Source organism: Panthera leo, chromosome A1 (assembly GCF_018350215.1).
Source record: "Panthera leo isolate Ple1 chromosome A1, P.leo_Ple1_pat1.1, whole genome shotgun sequence".
Lineage (NCBI taxonomy): Eukaryota > Metazoa > Chordata > Mammalia > Carnivora > Felidae > Panthera > Panthera leo.
Window position 1 is genome coordinate 212,969,046 of NC_056679.1, and position 24,670 is coordinate 212,993,715.

At 36.1% G+C, this 24,670-nt stretch overlaps 1 protein-coding gene and 2 pseudogenes across 3 annotated transcripts in view; 1 reads left to right on the forward strand and 2 right to left on the reverse strand.

Moving 5' to 3' along the window:
- ZFR (zinc finger RNA binding protein) overlaps positions 1–24,670 on the forward strand; it is an 83,263-nt gene that overhangs the window by 48,010 nt on the left and 10,583 nt on the right. For 2 of the 3 annotated variants that reach the window (XM_042952525.1, XM_042952532.1), the window contains 3 exons: positions 2,001–2,142; positions 7,435–7,532; positions 8,395–8,490. In XM_042952525.1, coding sequence (XP_042808459.1) covers positions 2,001–2,142; positions 7,435–7,532; positions 8,395–8,490 — 336 coding nt within the window. Of the gene's footprint in view, positions 1–2,000; positions 2,143–7,434; positions 7,533–8,394; positions 8,491–24,670 lie in introns of those variants that run through there. The other variant, XM_042952539.1, reaches the window with a different exon arrangement.
- On the reverse strand, positions 13,326–14,111 carry LOC122227802 (annotated as a pseudogene).
- Positions 22,408–22,959, reverse strand: LOC122227420 (annotated as a pseudogene).

Below are 24,670 nucleotides of genomic sequence, written 5' to 3' on the forward strand. Positions count from 1 at the left end.
AAATGTTCATTTTTACCCCTTGTCTAGTTCAGAAGTTTTTGGCAGGACTAACTGTGCTTTAGCCTAAACCTAAGCCAGCCTTTAAATTATTGGCTTGACTTTCCATATTGAGTTTTTTGCTTGGTTGTGCAAACTGGCAGAACTATTTTCTACTTTGTCTTTTTAGGTTTTATAGTGCTTGTATTTGACATGAAGCCATCCTGCTAATTTATTTAAAAATGTTAAATTTTAGCACATGTCTTCTTCCTGTTCTTTTTCCAAGATTTGAAGCATAGGAGAGAAGGCAGTTGTTATAGGACAGAAAATGGTTTTTCTTTCTTTTTTAAATAAAGACCCTGTATTGCAAGCTTAAGTTTTGAAAATTCATGAATCTTTTGCCTATTTAACTGAATGCATGTTTTTAATAAAATATAATAAGAAATAGCCTTTCCAGTTTGAATTTCCTCCATTTTATTGTGTTTGGTGTATTTTTTTGTTGTTGTTTGTTTTGGTTTTCTGTGTTTATGATGGTAGGAATTACTTCTCCTGTCTGTGTCCACTAAGTTACGGCAATGCACAATTAGTAGCATACCCCCTTCTGGTCTTACAAAAGCAAACTTTTTTTGTTTCAAGTTTTATACATTAGTTTGTCAGAATCTCAGATTAAGATTTAAAATAAATATCCTTGAATAATTCAATGTATAAAATTTATTTCAAAACCTTGCAATTTAATTAGGCATTCTAAATCCAAGGATTGACATTTCATTGATAATATGTATTCTACAGCAGTGAGTCAGAATAAATACTGCCTGACCACAGCAAAGCAACTAATACTTTTAAGTATTAGGAACCAGCAGAATTAGCATTGTGCATCTACTTCTTATCCCACTGTTGAGGCTGCAAGGGCAGTGGGGTGCACAATGGGGGGAGAGGAAAAGGTTTGAGGACCTTGAAAGAATTATGTAACTTGCAAGAAACATCTTGATATTAATTGTGATGCTTAGTAAAACTACAACACAGGAAATATATCCTAGGGAAATAATCAAGCACTTAGGCTAAAAGCAGAATACTCTTTCCAAATCAGTCTGTACTTTATACAAGTGGATAAACAAAAGAAACAGAATTAATTCATCATCATCATCATTGTCAGTTGACATTTATATAATACTTAGTATGTACTAGGCACTGTTTTAAGTGCTTTATGTAGTTAATTCATTTTGTCCTCCAACGGTTCTATAGGTTAGGTAAAATTACAGTCCCCATTTTACAGAAACAGAGGAGTTAAATAATTTGCCCATGTTCACATCACTAGTAAAGTAACAGCTAGAATTTGAATTTAGATACTGTGTTATAAACAGTATAATTTCTGTAGTCTTCATTCATTAATGTAAACTGGGGCTTATTAAATATCTTCCAAATTGCAGTGATTCCTGGTTTTGTGAATGTTAATAAAGACTTTTTTGCTCTCTGATGAAATACAGATCTGTTGATTTCACAATTTACAATGGGAAAGGTTGAATTATGCTTCTGTTAGGTTCAAATATCTATTTAAGTTTCAGTCAAATTCTGCAAATGTACAAGTACTTAGCTACCCAGGTGCTATTTGGAAGGTACAATAATAAATACGGCAGTGTTTCTGTTACCCAAGAATTCATAATCTAAGAGGGACATATCCACATAACTCATGATACAGATAATGGTAATTCTAAAAGGAAAGTGTAGTAAGAAACTAATGATATTTGCATTATTGCAAGGCTTCTTGGAGGAAGTAAGTATATTATCAACTTATAAAATGCTTGAGGTAGGGAGGGGCAGCTGGCTGGCTCAGTCAGTAGAGCATGCAACTCTTGAACTTGGGGTTATAAGTTCAAGGCCCATGTTGGGTGTAACGATTACTTAAAAATAAAATTTTTTAAAGTAAAATGCTTGAGGTAGCGAGAAAATGAAAGATCCATAATGAAATTGCTTTGTCTGATAATGTAAAATGTCCAACTAATTTGTTTGTACTTTTCATTACATAGGTTATAAGTCCTGAGAAGTATGACATAAAATGTGCTGTGTCTGAAGCGGCAATAATTTTGAATTCATGTGTGGAACCCAAAATGCAAGTCACTATCACCCTGACATCTCCAATTATTCGAGAGGAGAACATGAGGGAAGGAGGTTGGAAAGCCATTAAGCATTCTACTTTTCTATTAACTTTTTTTTTTTCATTTATCTACTCTTTTAAGATGGCATTAAGCCCTAGAAGGCAACATGCTGGCATTAAATATGAATTTGATAGATTTGATTTATAGCAACCAGTTTTGCTTAAGATCACTTCCCAGAAAGTAAATGTTTTTAGTAATGTACTTTTACATAAAACATTCATGATATTGTTGATTTTATAATTTTTTTCTTTTCTTGCTAACCTCAGATTTCTGGAAAAAAAAAGTTCAAAATTATTCTTGCTGACACAGTGGACACATGAAAAAAATTAAAGAAATGTTGGTAGTAAGGGGCCACAAATTTAACTTCTATTAAGAAGTTCTTGTTCTTGCCTTGTCTTACAAAAAAGACAAGAGAGTTTCATAAATAAAATTGGTTTAATACTTGTAATGCTTATACTTTAAGAGGCATTGTTATAAGTGTAATCATGGATTTGGCTTGTCCTCAGGTAAATACTTCTAGTTCTCTGAGGTTGCTCTTTGGTTTGGAGAGTTTTAATAAATGCAGAGCATCCTAATGCACATAGATTTGGGCGTTTGATCCCAATATTATTATACTAGATATATTGAAAAATAAATGGTGTAGGTGTAGTTAGTAAGTTCTAGTACAATTCAGGGTTTTTAAACTTACTTTACAATTGTAGAATATGAAATCCTGCTGGTGCCAGCAATGTTGCTTTAGGGACTGTTCTATAACATTTTCAAAGCTTCGAAAGCTTTTAAGCCAAAAAGCATGGTCAGTGTCTGCCTTATGTTGGTTCTGTTGTTTTATGGGTCAGATAAAATTTACTTTGTTTCCTTTCATGTTGTTTTTGTACATCTTAACTTGTTGAGTATGGAGTTAGTCTACACTAATATTTCTTTGTGATAAAGGAGAAGAGAAAATACTATATATTGAATATTAAAATTAACTTGTCTAAAATAGCATGATTAGGCTCTTAGTTGTAGTCCCTTTAAATTTGTTTTTTTTTTTTTTTACAGCAAAACAATTTTTTTAAGGCACTGGGCTTTCCACAACCCAGGAAGAGAACACTTTATTTAAAATGTAGTCATTGGGAGACATGTCTCATATACTTCATATGTATACCATATCAGGGCTTGTATGTTGTAAAAGCTTTGCGTCTTAAAAACAAATGGGTTTTGTGAAAAGGATCTTTTCTATGAACATGAGTTTCCACTCAAGGTCTAGCTGTGGATATTGCTAGAAAAACAGTTCCTGAGTCAATCTGGTCAATTCATATGCAACATATGACCCTTAGGATTTGGGGGAAAAAATCTAATATGATATAAATAAAAGTTGCTATATTTAGGATGAAATTATATTCATATAACCATTTAACTATTTCAGAGCACATTTTATCTAATTATATTTAACTGTAGTTAAATTTGTGCAATATCAAGTCATTTTATTATGTTGCAAAAGTCTAAAGTTCATATCGCATTTGTGGTAGTCGTTGATAACCTATCCCTTCTAAAGGAAACAAAATTATATTTTTGTCTGACCCAGACTTGAGTTAGAATTACTGTTCTGGATTTCATAAATACTTTGGTGAGAGAAATGATCAGTCCAAAATTGGAAGATTTTACTTCAAGACACTGAGCTGAAAAGTTGGATGTGCAAAAACTGTAGAAACATTGATAGAGTGTTCCTTGCTGCAGATAACTGCAGTAAACTATGTCTTTAGCTTCATTATGAAGATTGCTTCTTTCTTGCTGCAGAATAACGGTATGTATTCTCTCTCACTGCAGCTCCCAATGCTCTGTGTCTTAAAATCACGTAAAGCCTATAGCTTGCTTTGGGGAGTTAGTCCAGAGGGTAAGGAAGGCTTTGCCGGAAGAGCAATTATAAATCTCAAGACTTGCGCAGTGTGGTAGCCTCTTTAACAGTCCTGGTTAATACCAAAAATTATCTTTAAATTACTTAAAAGAAATTATTAAATTGCCCAAATAACTGTTAAACGCATGACAGATCTATTTTATGGTACTGTGTTTGGCAGTTAAACATTAAGTTAACAGTTAATTGACTTGAAGCTTGAAATGTTCGAAATGCTCTAACCCTTGCTACAGAGTCTTTTCTGCAGCAAGACAAGTATTGTGTGTGTTTTTTTCCACCTGTAGCTTATCAGGCCCGGTCCAAAGCCTTCTAGCAGAGGGGATTGATTCCTGTCAGGGGTTGCTGCCAAGACATCGGAAGGATTTTTGACCAAGGTTTTCAAAAGCTCAGTGTCACACCTGCCATTTGATTAAGGAGGGATTTTTGGATGCAGAGTCTGGCATTTATTGTCCTTTGTGTGGCTGTTTTGTTTGTTTTGTCTTTGTCTATTTAGAATTGAGCAGTGTTCACACTAGTTTTTAAATGGTTGTGGGTGGATTATATATTTTATATAACCATGTTAATTTAAATTAATACATTCCCATTAACTTTTAATCATAAAGTAGTGTGGACACAGCATGTCTTCTAACTGGTGATTAACCCCTTAAAATTTATGAAATACATTTATGTAGGGTAAGAATTTGCCTTTTTTTTTTTTTTAAATTAACTGAGTTTTGTTAACTGGGTATTAAGCAACAAGTATGATTTTTTGTTTTGTTTTGTTTTTAGTACACAATACCTAAGGGGTTAATCCACTTGAAATATAAAATGGGTGCAAAAATCCACACTCTAAATTTAACAGAAACTTCCTACTTACAGCTCTTAATTTGTTTTTAAATTGCAATAGGTGTCTTGGCATCTTTGAAATTGTCATTAAAATTTTCAAAGTTATGAATGTGTGCTAAAAGAGAAATTTTCTTACATTTTGGAGGAAATTATTGTAAAATTGTAAAAATAACGTTTAGAAATTCAGAAACTTTTTAGAAAGAGATTGCACATTGTCACCTATTTGCATTCTAGCTTTAACAAATAATGTAAATAAGGGGACATGGAAAGAGGATCCTTCAGCAGTTCTGTAATCTTGCTTTGAGGAGTGGTTTCTTGTTTCTTTTTTTCTTTCTTTTTCTTTAGTTAGCTGTGCTTTCCTGTGTCCCTTTTCCTTATCTCAGAATAGCCCCATTTCTAATGGTCAGTATGTTTCTGACTTTAGTAATAGGTCTTACAGGTTTTAGGATTATTTACTGTTTTTTTTAAATATTAAAACATTTTTTAATGTTTGCTTATTTTTGAGAGAGAGACTGAGTGCACGTAGGGGAGGGGCAGAGAGAGGAGACACAGAATCCAAAGCAGGCTACAGACTCTCAGCTGTCAGCACAGAGCCCGACACAGGGCTCGAACTCACTAACTGCAAGATCATGATCTAAGCCAAAGTCTAAGACATTTAACCAACTGAGCCACCCAGGTGCCCCACCCCGTTCACTGTTTTTTTTTTTAACACTAATATTTTGTCTTGACAGTTTCTTTTTAGCACTCAGATTCCTCTTTTAGTGTTAATTCTCAGAATGTGGCGTAGTGTGGCGTAGTGTTCTTGGATTATCTGTAAATCGCCCTTCTAACATGTCTTCTAAAAAAATCTGTATCATCTGATTATTTGAAGAGCAAGAATTAAGAACAGAAAGCCCATGCAGTGGAGAGACTTCGATACCATTTCTAAAATAAGGTTTTTTATGTGTAACCTATTCAGAATAAGAGCAAGTGTCTTTTTTTTTTATGTTTATTTATGAGGGAGAGAGTGGGGGAAGGGCAGAGAGAATCCCAAACAGACTGCGTGTTGTCAGTGCAGAGCCCGACACAAATCAAGCCATGAGATCATGACCTGAGCTGAAATCGAGAGTTGGATGCTTAACCGACTTAGCCACCCAGGCAACCCAGGACAAGTGTCTTTTAAGATAACTGAATGCTCATACAAAATATACAATTAAATAACTTACCTAAAGTGGCCCTGTACTCTTAAAACCAACTTTAACTTCTTTTATCATATATTTCTTTTGACCCTCATATTCCTTTGGTACCTTCAATGATTTATTAAATTATATCTTAAAAAAAATTTTTTTTTATTGTTTATTTTTTGAGAGAGAGAGAGAGAGAGAGAGAGCGAGCGAGCGCGGGGGAGGGGCAGTGACAAGGGAGACACAGAATCTAAAGCAGGCTTCAGGCTTTGAGTTGTCGGCACAGAGCCCGACGCGGGGCTCAAACCCATGAACCCCAAGATCATGACCTGAGCCGAAGTCAGACGCTCAACCAACTGAGCCACCCACGTGCCCCTAAATTATATCTTAAGTACTGCATACATCTGATGCACTTAGCCAGAAGACTGTTAAATTCAAGAGACTACTTTCCTGGTATATGATTATACTGTATTTAGGAAATATTTATACTATTAAAATTACCCAAGAGCTATGAATTAGATTGACTTGGTTGCTATTTTGGCTAGTTTGATTAGCAGATATGCTGTTATTTTTATACACACTTTACAGATATGTATAGATGGATACATAGCTGGCCCTGCAGCTATCATGAATATAAAATTACCTTCTTGTCTCTAGTTTTCTCCTCAAGTTTTTAGATAGCTCATTTATGTTTTAATACAATAATCTAATTAAAACCAGTTATTATCATTTTAGACCATACGTATTGTTTATCATCAAAGCATTCTGCTTACTTTACTGCATCTCTTCCTTTCTGTACGTATTCTGTTTAATCATGCTGGTTCCTATCGCCCTTTTCCACTTTACCCATTGTTCCTCTACATTTATTCTTTGGAATATTTTATGGTAACCTTTTAAAAGAGCATTTCATATTCCTTTGAAGCTAAAATTTTCCTTGCAGGAGAGAAAGTATTGATCTCTTAGAAATGCTTATCTTTGACTCTTCATTTTTCTCTGATTATTACTATATTGATAAATCCATCTTTATTATTAGTTCTTTGCTATATGAGCCCCAGAATGACATGACCATTTAGAATACTGAACAAACTTCATAGTTTATCATACACTCTTCATTTATTAAGGTGGATTTTTGTGTTCCCTCTTGTCTTGTCTTTGTGCTGGTGCGCTGTGTCCAGTAATCCTCCCTTTTTATTTTGGTGGGTAGGGTTTATATTTGGAGAAATTATTTATTATAAGAGTTTAAATTCTCCTTTTGATCTTCACATTGGATTATGTAAATTTGTTGAAAATAATTCTCTGGGTACATTAATGTGCCGGTAAACTCTCAAATGGCTCATGTGACGCTGATGCTACTATAAGGAAGTGTCTTGCTCACCTGGTCAAACACCCATTCCTCACTGCATTTTGCCAATTCAATCCATTTTAGATGTAACCTCGGGTATGGTGAAAGACCCACCGGACGTCTTGGACAGGCAAAAATGCCTTGACGCTCTGGCTGCTCTACGCCACGCTAAGTGGTTCCAGGTTCGGAACATCATTTTACTTTTTTCTTGTAGCCTTATGAGAGAGTAGTTCAGTACAACATGTTTAACTGTGCTTAAACATTTCAAAAGATTGCCCAAGCAATACTATTTTAAATTAAATCTCAGAAAATATGTTAACATAGAAAGCTGGGTATGAAGATCTGCATATTGCAGTTACTATTAATTTGACAATAACCTTAGGTTTTGGGGGTGTTTTGTAGTTTGGGTTTTTTTATTTTAATTTTTAGTAGCTATATTTAAAGTTTACTTGTTTAGGAACATCACATGTTTGTGTAAATATATTATATTCCATAAGGCTGCAGATTAACTTTTGCTTTAAATAATGGAATATGTGTTTAAAGCTTTGTGTATAGTTTTAAGATTTTCCCCCCTCTTTCTCTAAGTTAATAAGTGTAGGGAGTGAAAGGTGAGGAAGAAACTGTTTGGTTTAGTGACTTTGCAGTCATGCAAAGGCACAGAAGGGAAACCAAACAGATTTCCTTAACCTTTCAGTCCCTAGACAAACTTTTTAGCTCTTTACTTTTTCTTTTATTTCTAATGTAGGCAGATTTTTTTTAAGTTTACTGTTTTAAATGACACAGGTCAAGGTTCACAGGGGATCAAGAAATATTATTCTTGTATAATCTGTTTACTTTGACCTAAAATACCAGCTCTTAAATACTAACCCTGGCATAAAATACTGCTGTAAATGGCAGCTCATTGAATCCAATTTTAAGTGTGATTATTTTTGTTTTATTTTTACCTGAGCTTCCATTGAACAGTGGTATTTTAACTTTTTTTCATCAAGGGATATTTTCAATATTTCTCAGATTAATTCACCTGGTTTTTGTGTTGCTCTTAAGGCTAGAGCTAATGGTCTGCAGTCCTGTGTGATTATCATACGTATTCTCCGGGACCTCTGTCAGCGAGTTCCAACTTGGTCTGATTTTCCAAGCTGGGTGAGTACTATGTAACTTCATGGTGTGAAAAATAAACATTTAGGAAATATTTCTGCAGTTTTTATAATCTTTTATATTTAGTCATCAACTTTATGTTCACTTGCTAAATATTTCTTTCCTTCTCTAGTGAGAAATCCTAGGGGTCATAGAATATCTAATTTTCTGAGATTTTACTATTTGAAGAATTGGACTTGATGTTTCTTTTTGTATCGCCCCCCCCCCCCTTTTGCCCTTCTCACAATGTTTATTTTTTAAAATAACAGCAATTATTAATTGGCTTTTACTTACATAAAGGTACAAAGTTTAAAAATAAGGTATTTATCTCCCTATGCCGTGTTCTGTTGACAGTTGTTTTAAAATAATGTGCAAAAATTTAAAATTTTAAGAATTCAGAAATCTAGGCTTTTCAAAAATGTGTAGAGTTAGGAAATTCAAATAATGCAGAAAGGCACCAAAAAGTGAAAGTCTAACACTTTGTTGTGGGTTCTTCCAGGAAAAAAAATGCATGCGTATGCATCATATATATTCCTGTTTTTATATATGTAGTACTAGTATCCCTTTGATGTTGGAGCTTTTTTGGTTCCTCAGTAGCAAGAATTCAGATAGAGAGGGGTTCATCCAAAAATATGACTGGACCTATTGATTCCAGAGTTGGTTAGTGAGAATTAAATAGCCAGGTTACTTTACTTCTTCTTTTTTTTTTTTTTTTAATTTTTTTAATGTTTATTTATTTTTGAGAGAGGGAGAGAGACAGAGTGTGAGTGGAGGAGAAGCAGAGAGAGAGAGAGAGGGAGACAACAGAATCTGAAACAGGCTCCAGGCTCCAAGCTGTCAGCACAGAGCCCGATGTGGGCTCACAAACTGCCAGATCATGACCTGAGCCAAAGTAGGATGCCCAATCAACTGAGCCACCCAGGCGCCCGAACCTTTTTTTTTTTTTTTTTAAGATTTTTTTAAAGTTTATTTATTTATTTTGAGAGAGAGAGAGAGAGAGAGAGAGAGTGCATGCGCATGTGGGGGGAGGGGCAGAAAGGGAGAGGGAGAGGGGGAATCCTAAGCAGGGTCCGCACCAACAGTGCAGAGCCCAACGTGGGGCCTGATCCCATGAACCGTGAAATCATGACCTGAGCCAAGATCAAGAGTCAGATGTTCAACTGACCCAGGTGCCCCTGGGTTACTTTACTTCTGTAATTTTTTTAAAACAGGGGTGTTTATGCTATTTACATTATTCGGATTTTTCTTAACAAAATGCATCTTGAAACTCTTTGAGAAGGTCACAGTCAAATCTACCTTATTCTCTGCATTGACTACACGGTGTTCCCTTTGTATGGATATGCCAAATTTTATTTAACCTGCATGCATTTGATAGACATTTTGGTTGTTTGCAGTGTTTTCCCATTAAATCTTCATTATAATGCTATCAAGCTTTTGTTGAGTACTATGTTCATGTGATAAATTGTTAGGGCTAGAATTCCAAGGTCAAAGAACATGTGCTAATCATTTATCAGAAAGTTGGATCATTGAAAACATCCAAAAACTGTTGGATTGATCATTTCCTTCACACCCTCACTAACTCTGGGATATCATCACATTTCTTAACAATATAATAAATACAAAATGGTGTCTCATTTTTTATTTACGTTTTTTAGGGTCAGCTTCAGCTCAACTGGTTACTTCGCATGTGGTTATTACATTTCTTTGAGTTGAGTGATTGCTGGCACTTGTAATTATTTTTTTCTTAATTTGCAGTTCCATTGTTACTCAACATTTTCTAAATAATTTATATCAACTCTTTTTTAAATAAGAAAATAGCCCTTATCTGTAACAAAAATTATTTTTTCCCGTTTTTTATCTATTTTTTAACTATATGATCATTTTTGCTGTATCAGAGTTTTAAAATTTTTGTAAATTCTAATCCATTGATCTTTTATGACTTCTGGGTTTTGTTTATTCTATTTATAAAATCCTCTTGTATTTTAGGTTATATATTATAGGGCATCTAGGTAACTCAGTCAGTTAAGCATCAGACTCTTGATTTTATCTTAGGTCATGATCTCACAGTTCTCGAAGTCAAGCCCAAGGTGGAGATCAAGCCCAAGGTCGGGCTACACGCTGACAGGGTGGAGCCTGCTTGAGATTCTCTTTCTTTCTCGCTCTCTGCCTCTCCCCCCCCATCAAAATAAATAAACTTTAATTTTTTTTTTTAACGTTTATTTTTGAGAGCTAGAGCATGTGCACGGCAGGGGCAAAGAGAGGGAAACACAGAAACCTAAGCAAACTGCAAGATCATGACCTGAACCGAAGTCGGATGCTCAACCGACTGAGCCACCCAGGCTCCCCTCGAAATAAATAAACTTAAAAAAAAGTTCACACATGCTTTCCTCTGAAGCCTCCCGCCGTCCTCCCCACAATCAAATTATATTTTGGGGCACCTGGTGGCTCAGTCGGTTGAGCATCCAGCTCGATTTCAGCTCAGGTCTGTTCTCATGGTTCATGGGTTTGAGCCCCCATCGGGCTCCCATTGGCAGGTGTAGAACCTGCTTGGGATTCTCTCTGTCCCTCCCCCACTCATGCTTGCTCTCTCAAATAAACTTTTAAAAAATTATGTTTTCCACAAGTGTGTATTACATATTTTTTTAATACATAACAAAAGCTTTGAGAAAGCTATATATCAACTTAAAATTAAAGCACTTATCTCTGAGGAGTAAGAGAAAGGGATGATTATAATAGAGATCTGTAATGTTTAATTTTACCAGGACAAAATATACATATATGACTTAACACAATTAAAAATAATTTTAAATAAATAATCATTTAAAATCATAAGTGGTTTTAGCTAAATATTTTTTCAGACCAATTGCCAATTATTCCAGTACGATTTAACAATTTAACAGTGAAATCTGTTATCCCAACCCCCAGTTTGAAATACCACCATTATTCATAAACCAGTGGTTCTCATGCAGGGGCAGTTTTGCCCTCCAGGAGACATTTTTCTTTATCAGTAGTACTGAGGTTGAGAAACCCTGTCCTAAACCAGAGTTCCTTTTTTTGTGGGTCCATTTTGGCAGTCTTTTATCACTCAGTCTGACTGTTTTGTTTTCTTCTTTTTTTTTAATTTTTTTTTTTTAACGTTTATTTATTTTTGAGACAGAGACAGAGCATGAACGGGGGGAGGGGCAGAGAGAGAGGGAGACACAGAATCAGAAGCAGGCTCCAGGCTCTGAGCCATCAGCCCAGAGTCCGACGCGGGGCTCGAACTCACGGACCGCGAGATCGTGACCTGAGCTGAAGTCGGACGCTTAACTGACTGAGCCACCCAGGCGCCCCTGTTTTGTTTTCTTCTATAGTACTAAACTCTTAACTATGAAAGCTTCAGAGTATGTTTAAAAAAATTTTTTTTTAATGTTTACCTGTTTATGAGAGAGAACATGAGCAGGAAAGGGGGGTGCAGAGGATCCAAAGCAGGCTCTGTGCTGACAGCGGTGATCCCTATAGGCTCTAACCCACAAACCATGAGATCATAACCTGAGCTGAAATCAGACACTCAAGGGACTGAGCACCCAGGCTATTCTCTGCCCCCATTTTATTTCTGCCCCTCATTGTAAACATCGTCTTGCACAGAAGAATTTCTCTGGCTTTTCTTATATGCTTGTTTTTCCAAATGAACTTTACTACAGCTTTGTTCAGTTTCTCCAAAGTTCTCATGTTTTTTAAGTAGTACTTCACTGAATTAATAAATTAGTTTGGGGAATATCACTTTTATAATACTGACTCTTCTTGGCCAAGAGTATGTGATATCCTGCTTGCTGAAGTTAATTTTACATACCTGCTCAGATTTGAATAGGTTGTATGCATGTTAAATTTTGGTTTGGGTTGTTTGTTTGTACCTACATATTTAATCTTTCAGGGTTTTTTTTTTTCCTTCCCCCTTCACATTTTATTTTCCGGTTGCTGTGTATATAAAAGCTATTAACTTTCAGTATTAATTTTGCAACCTGCCACTTGACTGCATTCCTTTATTTGTAATATTTTTTTTCATATGATATTCTTGGGTTTTCTAATCTTAGAAACATAACTATAAATGATATTTTGCCTTCTTTCTCTTTTCTAATTTAATTGATACTTGTAGAATAAATAGGGAATATAATAATACTTTACATGCATGCTATGTTCATACATGCATTGAAAATGCTTCTGGGAAAAAGGAAAAAAGTGCTTCTAGGTGTGAAATGTACTAATTAACATGATGATTAGCCTTTTATTGTAGAGCATGCACCTATTGATCTTGGGGTTATAAGTTCAAGCCCCACATTGGGCATGGAACTTAGATGAAAAAAAAAAAGTAAAGAGGGGCACCTGGGTGGCTCAGTAGGTTAAGCGTCTGACTCTTGATCTCAGTTCTGGGTTGTTAGTTCAGGCCTCACATTGGGCTCCCCACTGGGCATGAAGCCTACTTAAAAACAAAAAGTAAAAAATAAAAAGAAGGAGGAATGGAAATTGAACTTTACCAGATAATTTTTCAGGGTTTATTGACCTAAATGTATAGTTTTTTTCCTTTCAGTCTGTTCAATATTGTATATAATACAAATAAATTATCTCAATTGAGCTAGCTTTGCGTTCCAGGGGTGATTCTCATATATATGAGACTATTAATGAACTATTAAATTCTGTTTGCTGACGGTCTGTTTAGGATTTTTTTTGGTGATAAAATTTTTTTCTAGTTTTATTTTTATCCTTGTTTTCAGATTTAGAATAAATAATGCACTAATGGTATAAAAACAATCTGGAACCTTTTATTCTTTCTCTGAACTCTGAAACAGTTTTAATAGGATCAAACTACTACTGTCATTTGATGATACTGTTCTCCAATGTCTCTCTCTTTTTAATTTAATAAATTTTTATTTTCCAAAATGTGCATTTGGTGAGATCTCTTCATGCATGTTCACCAGCAGCTGAGACATCTCCACCCTTGGTGTTTCTGGTGTAAATTACTTGAGCTCTGTGCTTTGAAACCAGTTAGTAAGTTCTTTACTAACCAGCTCCTAAAGGGCTTCCCTGGCCAAGAAAACTCAAATCTTCAGTCTGAGACAACAGCTGGAGTTATAACCTTATGGTTGGGAACTTCCTTACAGAGTGTCATATGCTGCTTTGTCAAACAAAACCAGGTTATCTATTGAGCTTGTCCCAAATTTTGCCTTTGGGCCACTTCTTTTTGGGCCCGATTCGTTCATTGAATCTTTGTCTTTTTTGGCCAACTTTCTGCCATCTTTCTTCTTGACCTTGGGTGACATTGTGAAGCTCAAAGAGCAGCAGCCACCTCCAGTGTCTTTCAAGAAATGGGGTAGCATTTTCTCAATTTTTTCTGTTGATTAATTAGTCTAATTTTTCTCTCTCCTGAGCTTCATTTTGGCAACTTCCATTTTCCTAGAAAAATTGACCAATTCAGCTAGATATTCAGATTTTTACATGATAGAATTTTGCTGTCTCAGGGTTTAAGTACTTGCAGCATCTTTATTATTTTGTTTCTTTGTAATTCTCCTTTTGATTGATTACACTAGCCAACAATCATAGTTAGCATATAAGAGCAAAATGAATGAGTGTTTCAGTATTTATATGTGGTCAGAATTCACAAAATTCTTAATATATTTTAATATAAAATTGTATTAAGCATTACCTAACTTCATATTTTTTTAATGTTTATTATTGTTGAGAGAAAGAGAGAGCAGGGGAGGGGTAGAGAGAGAGGGAAACAGAATCCGAAGCAGGCTCCAGGCTGTGAGCTGTCAGCACAGAGCGCAGTGGGGGGCTTGAACTCACAAACCCTGAGATCATGACCTGAGCAGAAGTGGGAAGCTTAACCGACTGAGCTACCTAGGCGCCCCCAAAATGGTTACTTATTTAGTTTGAGACAGAGAGGGAGCAGGGGAGGGGCAAAGAGAAAGGGAAACACAGAATCCGAAGCAGGCTCTAGGCTCTGAGCTGTCAGTGCAGAGCCCAGTGCAAGGCTCGAATTTATGAACTGCGAGATTATGGCCTAAATTGATGTCGAAATCCCAACCAAGTGAGCCACCCAGGTGCCCCTCAGGTTTTTAGTGTATAAAAATATATGCCCTATACATCATTTTGCTTTCTGCTTCCTTTAACTTCAGTCCTCTCCACCCGGGTGCCCTTGAGGCTATTTCACCTGATGGCTGATCTTTGAAATCGTGTACATATAACAAAAGTACACCAATTTTTTGATTGTTTATAACACACCAGAATGTCAGTATTTTGACATTTAAAAATGTCTTATTTAGGCAGTGGTTTACTTTTCATATTATTTTTTCCTGTCCCCAAAGAATCAGCTCCTTGGGTTTATTTGCCAGATCTACCATTTTCCTATTTATTTCTAATTTCATCTCTTTATATTTTTTGGGTGGGGGGTTATTTTATTGTTCTTTTACAAACTTTTTGAGATGGGTACTTGTTTCATTCACTCTCTTTAATTCTAATTCCAGTATAGTTAACATACAGTGTAATATTAGTTTCAGGTGTACAATGGAGTGATTTAACAATTCTGTACATCACCCAGTGCTCATCAAGACAGGTACACTCCTTAATCCCTATCACCTATTTCACCCATCCCCCCACTCTCATTCACTCTTTAATTATGTAGAGGTTTTAACACAGATTTTGGCTATATATGTAATATTTTCTTTTTATTTTCTATGTAATCTGAAATTTGTCTTCACATTGTCTTTAAGCAAAAAGTAGTTTTGAGGGAATTTTTGAATTCGTTGTGATTGAAGGAGGGTTGCTTTTATTTCTGTAAATAAGCTCTAGTTTTTATAGCATTGTAATCTGATAAAGGTATTCTATTTACAGTTTTTGGAATTTAAAGTTTTGCTTTGCAGTCTGATATATACCATTTTTATTATCTATATGGGCACGTTAAAGAGGTGTTTTCAGTAAGATATTGGGGCGCCTGGGTGGCTCAGCCAGTTAAGGGGCCAACTCTTGATTTCGGCTCAGGTCATGATTTCACAGTTCATGAGATTGAGCCCTGCGCCCAGCTCTGTGCTGACAGCATGGAGCCTGCTTGGAATTCTCTTTTCTCTGCCTCTCCCCCTGTTCTCCTCTCTCTCTATCCCTCCCTCTCAAAATAAATCAATATTTTTTAAAAAGTTACAGCGGGGCGCCTGGGTGGCTCAGTCTGTTAAGCGGCCGACTTCGGCTCAGGTCATGATCTCGTGGTCCGTGAGTTCGAGCCCCGCGTGCAGGCTCTGTGCTGATAGCTCAGAGCCTGGAGCCTGTTTCAGATTCTGTGTCTCCCTCTCTCTGGCCCTCCCCTGTTCATGCTCTGTCTCTCTCTGTCTCAAAAAAATAAATAAACGTTAAAAAAAAAAAATTTAAAAAGTTACAGCAAACAACATTCACTCCTTAGTTCAATCATCTTTCTATATAGTTTCCTTACATATATTTTGTCTACTTTGTTTATCCATGGATTGATGAAAGAATTAAAATCCGCTATTTCTATTGTGTTTCTGTTTCCTATAGTTTGTGCTTTACTGTTTTGTTGCAGTAATAATTTTGGACATAAACACTTAATATAGTTTTGTCATTGTGAATATGAACCCTTTCCCATTATAAAGGGCCCCCCGTTTTAACACTTTCTGCCGAGAGTTAATAAGCCTTGTTCATTGATTAATATTGAAACTCTAGTTTTCTTTTCGTTGGCATTTGTCTGGTAGGAGTGTATTTCGTGTTTCCTTTGTTTTCTTCTGTGCTTTACCATAATTCTTATTTTTTCCTTTTCTTGTCCTTTTTATGTGTGAATTTTTTTCTTTTTGACTATTAATTGTTGCCCTTCTATTTTATATACTATTCTTATTCATCTATCTCTTTTAACAGTTTTAGATAATATCTGCCAACCTCTCACCTATAAAAGTGAGAAAATGATCACTTATACATCCTCCCCTTACCCCATCCTTCTTGGGTTTGTTATTTCTTTTGTTCATTCCATTTATTTCTTTAATGTATTTACACCTGTTTCTTGATTAACTTATCTTAATATATACTGATTCCATTTAGAAAACAGGTCAATTTACACAGTTACGCGTTTTAAATTTTAAAAGTGTAAAAATAACTACATTTACCTTCTGTAGCCATATTCTGTATGATTGTTTAATGTTCTATATTTTAATGGTTCAGTGCCAACCACTAGGTCTTTTTACTGGGGCTTTGCCTTTTCATTTCCTAATTGACTGCATTTTATCATCAAATAGTTTTTATCAAAAGGTGTGTAAGTTTTAAAAAATTTCTCACATTTGAGAATCTCTGCCAATCGCCATTACTTTAATGAGAAATTCATTGTTAGGTCACAGTTTTTCCTCTCTCCATTTTTAGTTTTGCTCCACTATTTTCCAGCATTGTGTATTGGTAAATCTAAATTCAGCCTAATTTTTTTGCCCTGACGTTTTTTTTTACAGGCTATTGAAAGAATTGTTTCTTTATTCTTCCATATCATTACCTTAACCAAATTATGTCTTGGAATCTATTGTTTAATATCAGCATTTTTTTTTTTTTTTTTAATCTTTGTGTCCTTTTGTCCTGGAGATTTGGTTTTTCTTTCAGTTAGGGGAGAAATAATCTTCCATTATGTCTAATTTTTTTTTTTTTTTTAATTTTTTTTAAAGTTTATTTCTTTTAAGAGGGAGCAGGCCAGGAAGAGAAGCAGGCTCCTTGCTGTCAGCACAGAGCCTGACCAGGACTCAAACTCTCGAACCCTGAGATTGTGACCTGAGCTGAAATGATGAGTCAGACACTTAACTAACTGAGCCATCCAGGCTCCCCTCTGATTAATAGGATTTTCTATTTTAGGGAAACCAGGTTTCCTTACGTTGGATTGCCTTTGTCTTGCATATCTTTTATCTTCGTAATTATCTTAAGTCTTGTTCTCTTTCCTCTTGTATCCCTATGATTGTCTCTTCAGCAGTACCTTGGTTTTCAGTTATGTTGTATTTTTCTTTACTATTTATAATTCATTTATTCTGTAATAATGTTATTTTATGTTTCAGTGTGCTTTATTAGCTCTAATCTTGCTTTTCATCTCAACTTTGAGTTCTTAATTTTATTGGCTTTTTGCTGATCAGGTTCTCTCTTACAACTCAGAATGTTAGCAGAGAGATTCTTTCAGAACAGGTTTTTTTGTTGTTAAGTTTATTTATTTTTGAGAGAAAGAGCAGGCAGGGGCAGAGAGAGAAAAGAAGACAGAGAATCCCAAGCAGGCCCCACACTGTCAGCACAGAGTTGATGCAGGACTCAAACCCACATAGTGTGAGATCGGACACTGAACTGACTGAGCCAACCAGGCACTTCCACAGCAGGTTTAAAAAAAATTTTTTTTAATAGACATTAATTTTTTAGAGTAGTTTTTGGATCTTCTGCTCTCACATGTTCACTCCCTCCCTGTCAATATTCCTCACCAGAGGGGTACATTAGTTACAAGCAGTGAACCTGTATTGACACATCAACATCACTCAGTTCTGAGAATAGATTTTTCATCTCTGTTTTTCATGGTACATTCCACCCAAATATAGAGATGTCATGTCTAGTTTGTTTTTGTTTTTTCTTCTCCTTGGTTGTCAGTTCGATTACAAAATTGTTTTTGTGCTGAGATATCCAAACAAGAATTGTCTTTGAATCTGTGCCTTTTAAAATCCCTTTCTTTTTCTTCTCCTGTGAGTTCTGCTTTGAGGATTGTTTATTGGAAAGACATACGGGTTTGCTGTATCCAGCCTTATTGCAGACATAGGCTGTGCCCTCTACTATATCTTGGTTGAATGTGCTGTGCTATTGTGTGAGGTAGATTCCATTGACACATTTCAGGCTTTAGTGTTCAAACCCAGGGTGGACACCTAGAGCTTTTTCGCCTATGCAGAATCTGCTCTCTTCCCCACCCCTGCCCCCCCCCCCCCCCCCACCCCCCCCCCCCCCCGCTCCAAGCCTATTTACCTTCTCCTTGTAGAAACTACTTCCATTTCCCTGAACCAACAGGGTATGTGATGCCACTTTGGGACACTTGAGAGTTTACAGCCATCCTTGGTAATACATTTTTCCTACCCTTACTCCTTTGAAAGATCTTTTTTTTTTGTTTTTTATCTACATGTTAGCCAAATGTCTATTTAGGGATAATTAGATGTGGATAATTAGGATTCTTCTTGTTCTTTCCTTCCTCCCTTCTGCAAGAGTCTTCAGGATGGTGAATTCTACTCTTTTCCTTTCTCTGTTAAGATGGAAGGGGAGGTAGAAGGAAAAGGGGTTTTTACATTTAGGAAAATTTCTTCTGGAATTACCTTCAATATGACTTGTAATGCTTCAATATGAATTTTATTGCTAAAATTTTTTGGACTTTTCTCACTCAACTGCCACCCCCACCCCCATCTTCTGTCTAGAGAACCAAGTTGGGAGCTACATGGAGAGTTGCCCAAGGCCTGCAATTTCTTGGAAAGTTCTTTCACTGACCTTTTCCTCTGTTTTTGGTTGAAGCTGTTACATTTTTGCTTGGGTGGTATGTGTTGTAACATATTCCTTAATCATGTTTTGGGCCAGAGATGGTGAAGTTTGGGTTTGTGCTGTCACCTTAAGCAAAGAGCAACTTTTCTGGATTTCATAAAAGAAATTTGAAATTTTTTATGAACTTTATTATCTTTAGTTTTATTTAGCATTCAGATTATTTGAATAAATCTTTAAGTAACAGTGCCTGCTTTTAGGCTTTCATTTACCACTACAGTGAGTACTGAAATGGTACTTTGCCTTCAGAGTAGTTCTTTTGTCCTAAACCCATGGTGATGAAGTAAAGAAAAGGCAGAGCTGTTGTCAGGTTGGCCTGGCATCAGAGTTGCTATGTGGTATCTGAACCTCCTTTAGAATGGTATACCTCTATAATGGTATACTATGGTATAATTTACAAAGGGCATATGATTATTTTTTTAATGTTTATTATATATTATATTTCTGAATAGTATATATGAACTTAAGGAATATTTTACAAAAAGAATAACCTGTCACAACATACATGAACCTCCAAAATACTGTGTTAAGTGAAGGAAGCCTTAGACACAAAAGGTCACATTATGTGATTACATTTGTGTGAAATATCCAGAATAAACAAATACATACAGACAGAATGCAAATTGATGGGCTTCCAGAGACATGGGGGGAAAGAGGAAATGGGAGAAACTACTTAATGGATAAGAAGTTTTACTCTGAAATTATGGCAATGTTTTGAATTAGAGGTGTTAGTTGCACAACATAGTGAATTATTCACTTTAAAGTACTTGATTTTATATTATGTGACTTTTACCTTACTTTTTAAAAACTTGTATGTATTTATTTTTGAGAGCAAGTGGGTGAGGGGCAGAGAGGGAGAGAGAGAATCCCAAGCAGGCCCTGTGCTGTTGGCACAGAGCCTAACACGAGGCTCAAACTCATGAACCATGAGATTGACTGGAACCAAGATCAAGAGTTAGACGCTTAACTGACGGAATCACCCAGGTGCCCTGAATTTTACCTCACTTCTTTCTTCTATTTAAAAAAAAAACATTTTTTTTTAAACGTTTATTCATTTTTGAGAAACAGAGCACACAAACGGGGGTGGGACAGAGAGAGGGAGACACAGAATATGAAGCGGGTTCCAGGCTCTGAGCTGTCAGCACAGAGCCTGACGAGGGGCTCAAACTCACAAACCATGAGATCATGACCCAAGGCAAAGTCTGATGCTTAACCGACTGAGCTACCCAGGTGCCCCTACCTCACTTTTTAAAAGAATGATCTGCCAAATGTTAAAGGACAGTTCTCAAAGAGGCTGAGGGAACTGCCGTAATTCTTCTGCTTTGTGCTCAAATAACTGTTGAAATATGTGATTATTTCTTTCTACATATTTTGTTATGTTTTTTCCCAAGAATATAAGTAATTTAGGTTTTAGTGGTGGTGGCTTGTAGTAAGAGAGTTCCTATCACTTTTTTCTTTTTAAGTAATCTCTACACCCGACATGGGGTTTGATCAAACTCGCCATCCTAAAATCAAGAGTCACATCCTCTACTGACTGAGCCAGCCAGGTGCCCCCTGCCTGTAACTTTTAGAACCAGTGAAGAGTTTTTAAATGATAGGACACTGACATTCAGGGCGAAGAAATAACATTGTCTTAGCTTGTAAAAGAATCAGCAAGTTACACTTGAAGGGTATTGTCTCATTCACTTTAGTTTAAAAATAATAATGTAGCACTTAGCTACCCCCCAACAAAAACCATCTACTTAAACCATCTACACATGTACCCCCTAATCACCAAAAGCTGTAAAAAAATTATTCTCACAAGACATGACAATTTTTACCAAGAATTGTTGAGTCTGAAATGAGGTGTTACTGCATAAATGTAATACAAAAATACAATATCCTGCAAATGGACGTGGGAATGAAAATCTGTCATGCATGTATCAATATTAACCTGTGTCAACTAGAATATAGAAATGGATTTTGTGTATATAGTTGCTTGTTGTAAATGATATTCATAAAATCCTATTTTATTATTACTAACGTCTTCATCTGTCAAATGGGAATAATAGTCCTATCTGCCCCTAAAAGGTGATTGTGGGAATTTACATTGGTTAATGTACATAAGAGCTTAGAATAGTGCTTAGTTTATAATAAGCACTCAATAAGCATTAGTTTTAATAAAGAGTTATAACTACTATTATTTCTGTTATATAACCAGACTTCCTAGTGTTAGATTGTGCTTACATTAAATATAATAGCCCTATTGTAAATCTTTGAGCTTGTCAGTTGTATGCTAAAAAAGGGTTTACCCGTTTACTTTGCCACCAAATGAAAGTATCTGCGTTCTCACAGTCTCAGAAGATGTTTTTTTAAGTCAGTGGCACACCTGGCTGGCTCGGTCAGTGGAATGTGCGACTCTTGATCTTAGAGTTGTGAGTTTGGACCCCACATTGGGTGTAGAGACTACGTAAAATCTTTTAGGGAGGTCTAGGTGGCTCAGTTGGTTGGGTATCTGACTATTGATCTCAAGTCTTGATCCCAGGGTTCTGAGTTCAAGCCCCATATTGGGCTCCACACTAGGTATGAAGCCTGCTTAATTAATTAAATCTTTAAAAAGAAAAGAAAAGAAAGAAACTAATATCCAAGGAAACTAGTTAACTGGTCTGGATCACCCATTGATAAAGGATATACATTGCAATATAGTTGTGGTTTTTAAAAACAAAAACATTTTAAATCAGACCTGGGTTTAAATCTCAACCTAATTTTTACAGTTTAGCTGCATAACCTTGGACAAGTTATTTAACCTCTTTAAGATTTTCCCCCCAGTCTTTAAAATTCAGGTATAGTAGCATCTAGTTATGAGGATTAAATTAAATTATGCATTTAAAGTGCTTATTAGCACGTGGGACACCTGTGTGGTTCAGTCGGTTAAGCATCCAACTTCGGCTCAGGTCATGATCTCACCTTTGGTAGGTTCAAGTTCCGCATCTGGCTCTGTGCTAACAGCTCAAAGCCTAGAGCCTGCTTCACATTCTGTGTCTCCCTCTCCCTCTGCCCCTCCCCTACTTGCATGCACGATCTCTCTCTCTCTCTCTCGCTCGCTCTCACAAAAATAAATATGGGCGTATGGTGGCTCAGTTGGTTAAGTGACCGACTTCGTCTCAGGTCATGATCTCACAGTTTGTGGGTTCAAGCCCCATGTGGGGCTCTGTGCTGAACACTTGCCTGGAGCCTGCTTCAGATTCTGTGTCTCCTTCTCTCTCTGCCCCTCCCCCGCTTGTGCTCTGTCTCACCCTCTCAAAAATAAACAAACTTAAAAAAATTCTTTTTAAATAAACATTTAGAAAAATAAAAATAAAGTACTTAGCATAAAAAATAAAGTGCTTAGCATGGTGCTTGCCACATTGTAAGCCTAATTAGTACAACTAGAGATGAGAAGGAAGAATAGGCTTCATAAGTGGTTTGGGTTAGGGGGCAAATAATTTTTTTTTTTTTAAACAATACACCAAAGAAACATGCAGTACTGCCAGCATTGGATGAAATCCTGGGCCACAAGTCTGCACTCTCTTTGGCAGCTCCTCCTGTGATAGCAGAACCTATCATTTCACCTTTATTGTTTACTGTGACCCTTCTGCTATCTTCAAAATAGAAAAACACACCATCTTTTCTCTGGTATGACCTTCATTGACAAATTACCACTGCTGGTTGTACCTTCTTTCTGAACTCTGGTTTGCCTTTCTTCACTGTGGCCATCACCATGTCACCCACAACAGCAGTAAAAAGTCTGTTCAGTCATTGCTTGATCCCCTTCACAGAGATGATACACAGTTTTTTAGTTCCTGTGTTGTCAGCACAGTTGATCATGGCTCCTACTAGAAGACCTAGGGAAATCCAGAATTTCACACTGAAGGACCCACCACATCCTCACTTCAACATCTTGAATGCCAGAAAGGAACCCATGAGTGTATGTGTGTAAAAGTTTGTTTATTTATTTTGAGAGAGGGAGAGAACAAGCAAGCAGGGGAGAGGCAGAGAGAGGGAATCCCATGTAGGCTTTGCACTATCAGCACAGAGCCTGATGCGGGGCTTGAACTCATGAGTCATGAGATCATGGCCTGACTTGAAATCAAGAGTCAGACACTTAACTGACTAAGCCGCCCAGGAGCCCCTCCCCCCACAAGTGGCTTTTAAAGCAAATATTAAAATTGTAGATCTCAAATCATTTAATATGGAGAGCTTTTCTCTCTACATAGCTTCAGCTACCAAGATTCTTTATAATCTAAATATTATTTCTCTTGATTCTGTTCATCTTTGATGTTTACTTTTTACTTTCAAATGCATACATTTCAGAGTTTATAAACCACGTGCATACTATTTTTGTTGCTTTCCCAACTATAGACATTTGCTTAGAAAATAACCATGTTCTGTAGAAAATTAATATTTTTAAATTGCTTGCTTCATAGCAAATGATCTCAGAAGGCAGATCGTTGACCTAGTTTTATTGTAGGTATTTATATATTGACTTTGGTTTTCCACAAGTAATTTATTTCCTTCTTGGTTTTTATTTAGTCTATACCTTTATTTGCAAGTATAAATCATAAATCCTCACTTTTCAAGGTTAATAAGTAGATTTTGATAAAACTTTGAATTACTTGAAACACACCCTGTGTCTTGACATACCAAGACTACAGCTGATTATTTAATACTTTTTTTCTCTTAACATTTTCTAAAAGTACTTATTAAAAGTGTGAGGTACAGTTGACCCTTGAACAACATAGGGGTTAGGGGCACCAATCCCCACACAGTTAAAAATTCGTGTACAACTTTTGACTGCCCAAAAACTTAACTACTAATAGCCTGCTCTTCATAGGAAGCTTCACAAATAACACAGTCCATTAACACATTTTGTATGTTGTATGTATTACATCCTTTGTTCTTATAGTAATGCCTAACTTTTCTTAAATTCTTTTGATATATCAAGGCTACATTCATCTTGTTGTTGTCGTTAATGTTGATGTTATTTATTTTGAGAGAGTGAGCGGGGAAGGGACAGAGATTCCCAGGCAGGCTCCCCACCCAGCGTGGAACCCAACACAGGGCTCAATCCCATGACCATGAGATCATGACCCGAGCCGATAACAAGAGTCAGATGCTCAACTGACCAAGCCACTGAGGTACCCCTCATCTGTCTTTTCAAATTATAACAAATGTCCAAAATATTGTCCTACTTATTTATTAAAGATTTTTATTTTTAAGTGATCTCCACACCTAATGTAGGACTCAAACTCACAACCCTGAGATCAAGAGTGAGATCAAGAGCATGCTTTACTGCCTGAGCCAGCCTGGTACCCGTCTAATATATTTATTTTTACAAAATCCATGTATTGGTGAACCCACACCGGTCAAACGCATGTTATTCAAGGGTCACCTATATTTGTGAAAGCTGCATATTTTGTAACTCAGTGTTGTATTTTGAGCACAGCATCAGGAATTTTGATAATTACCACCTTTAATTTCTCTTATGACTAGGACTGTTCTCACATTATTTTCAAAAGCATTTTGTTTCCTAAACATTTATTGAGTAATTTCTACATGTTGGCTACTTAAGCTAGGCACAGGAGTTCAAAATAAATGACATTGATCTTCT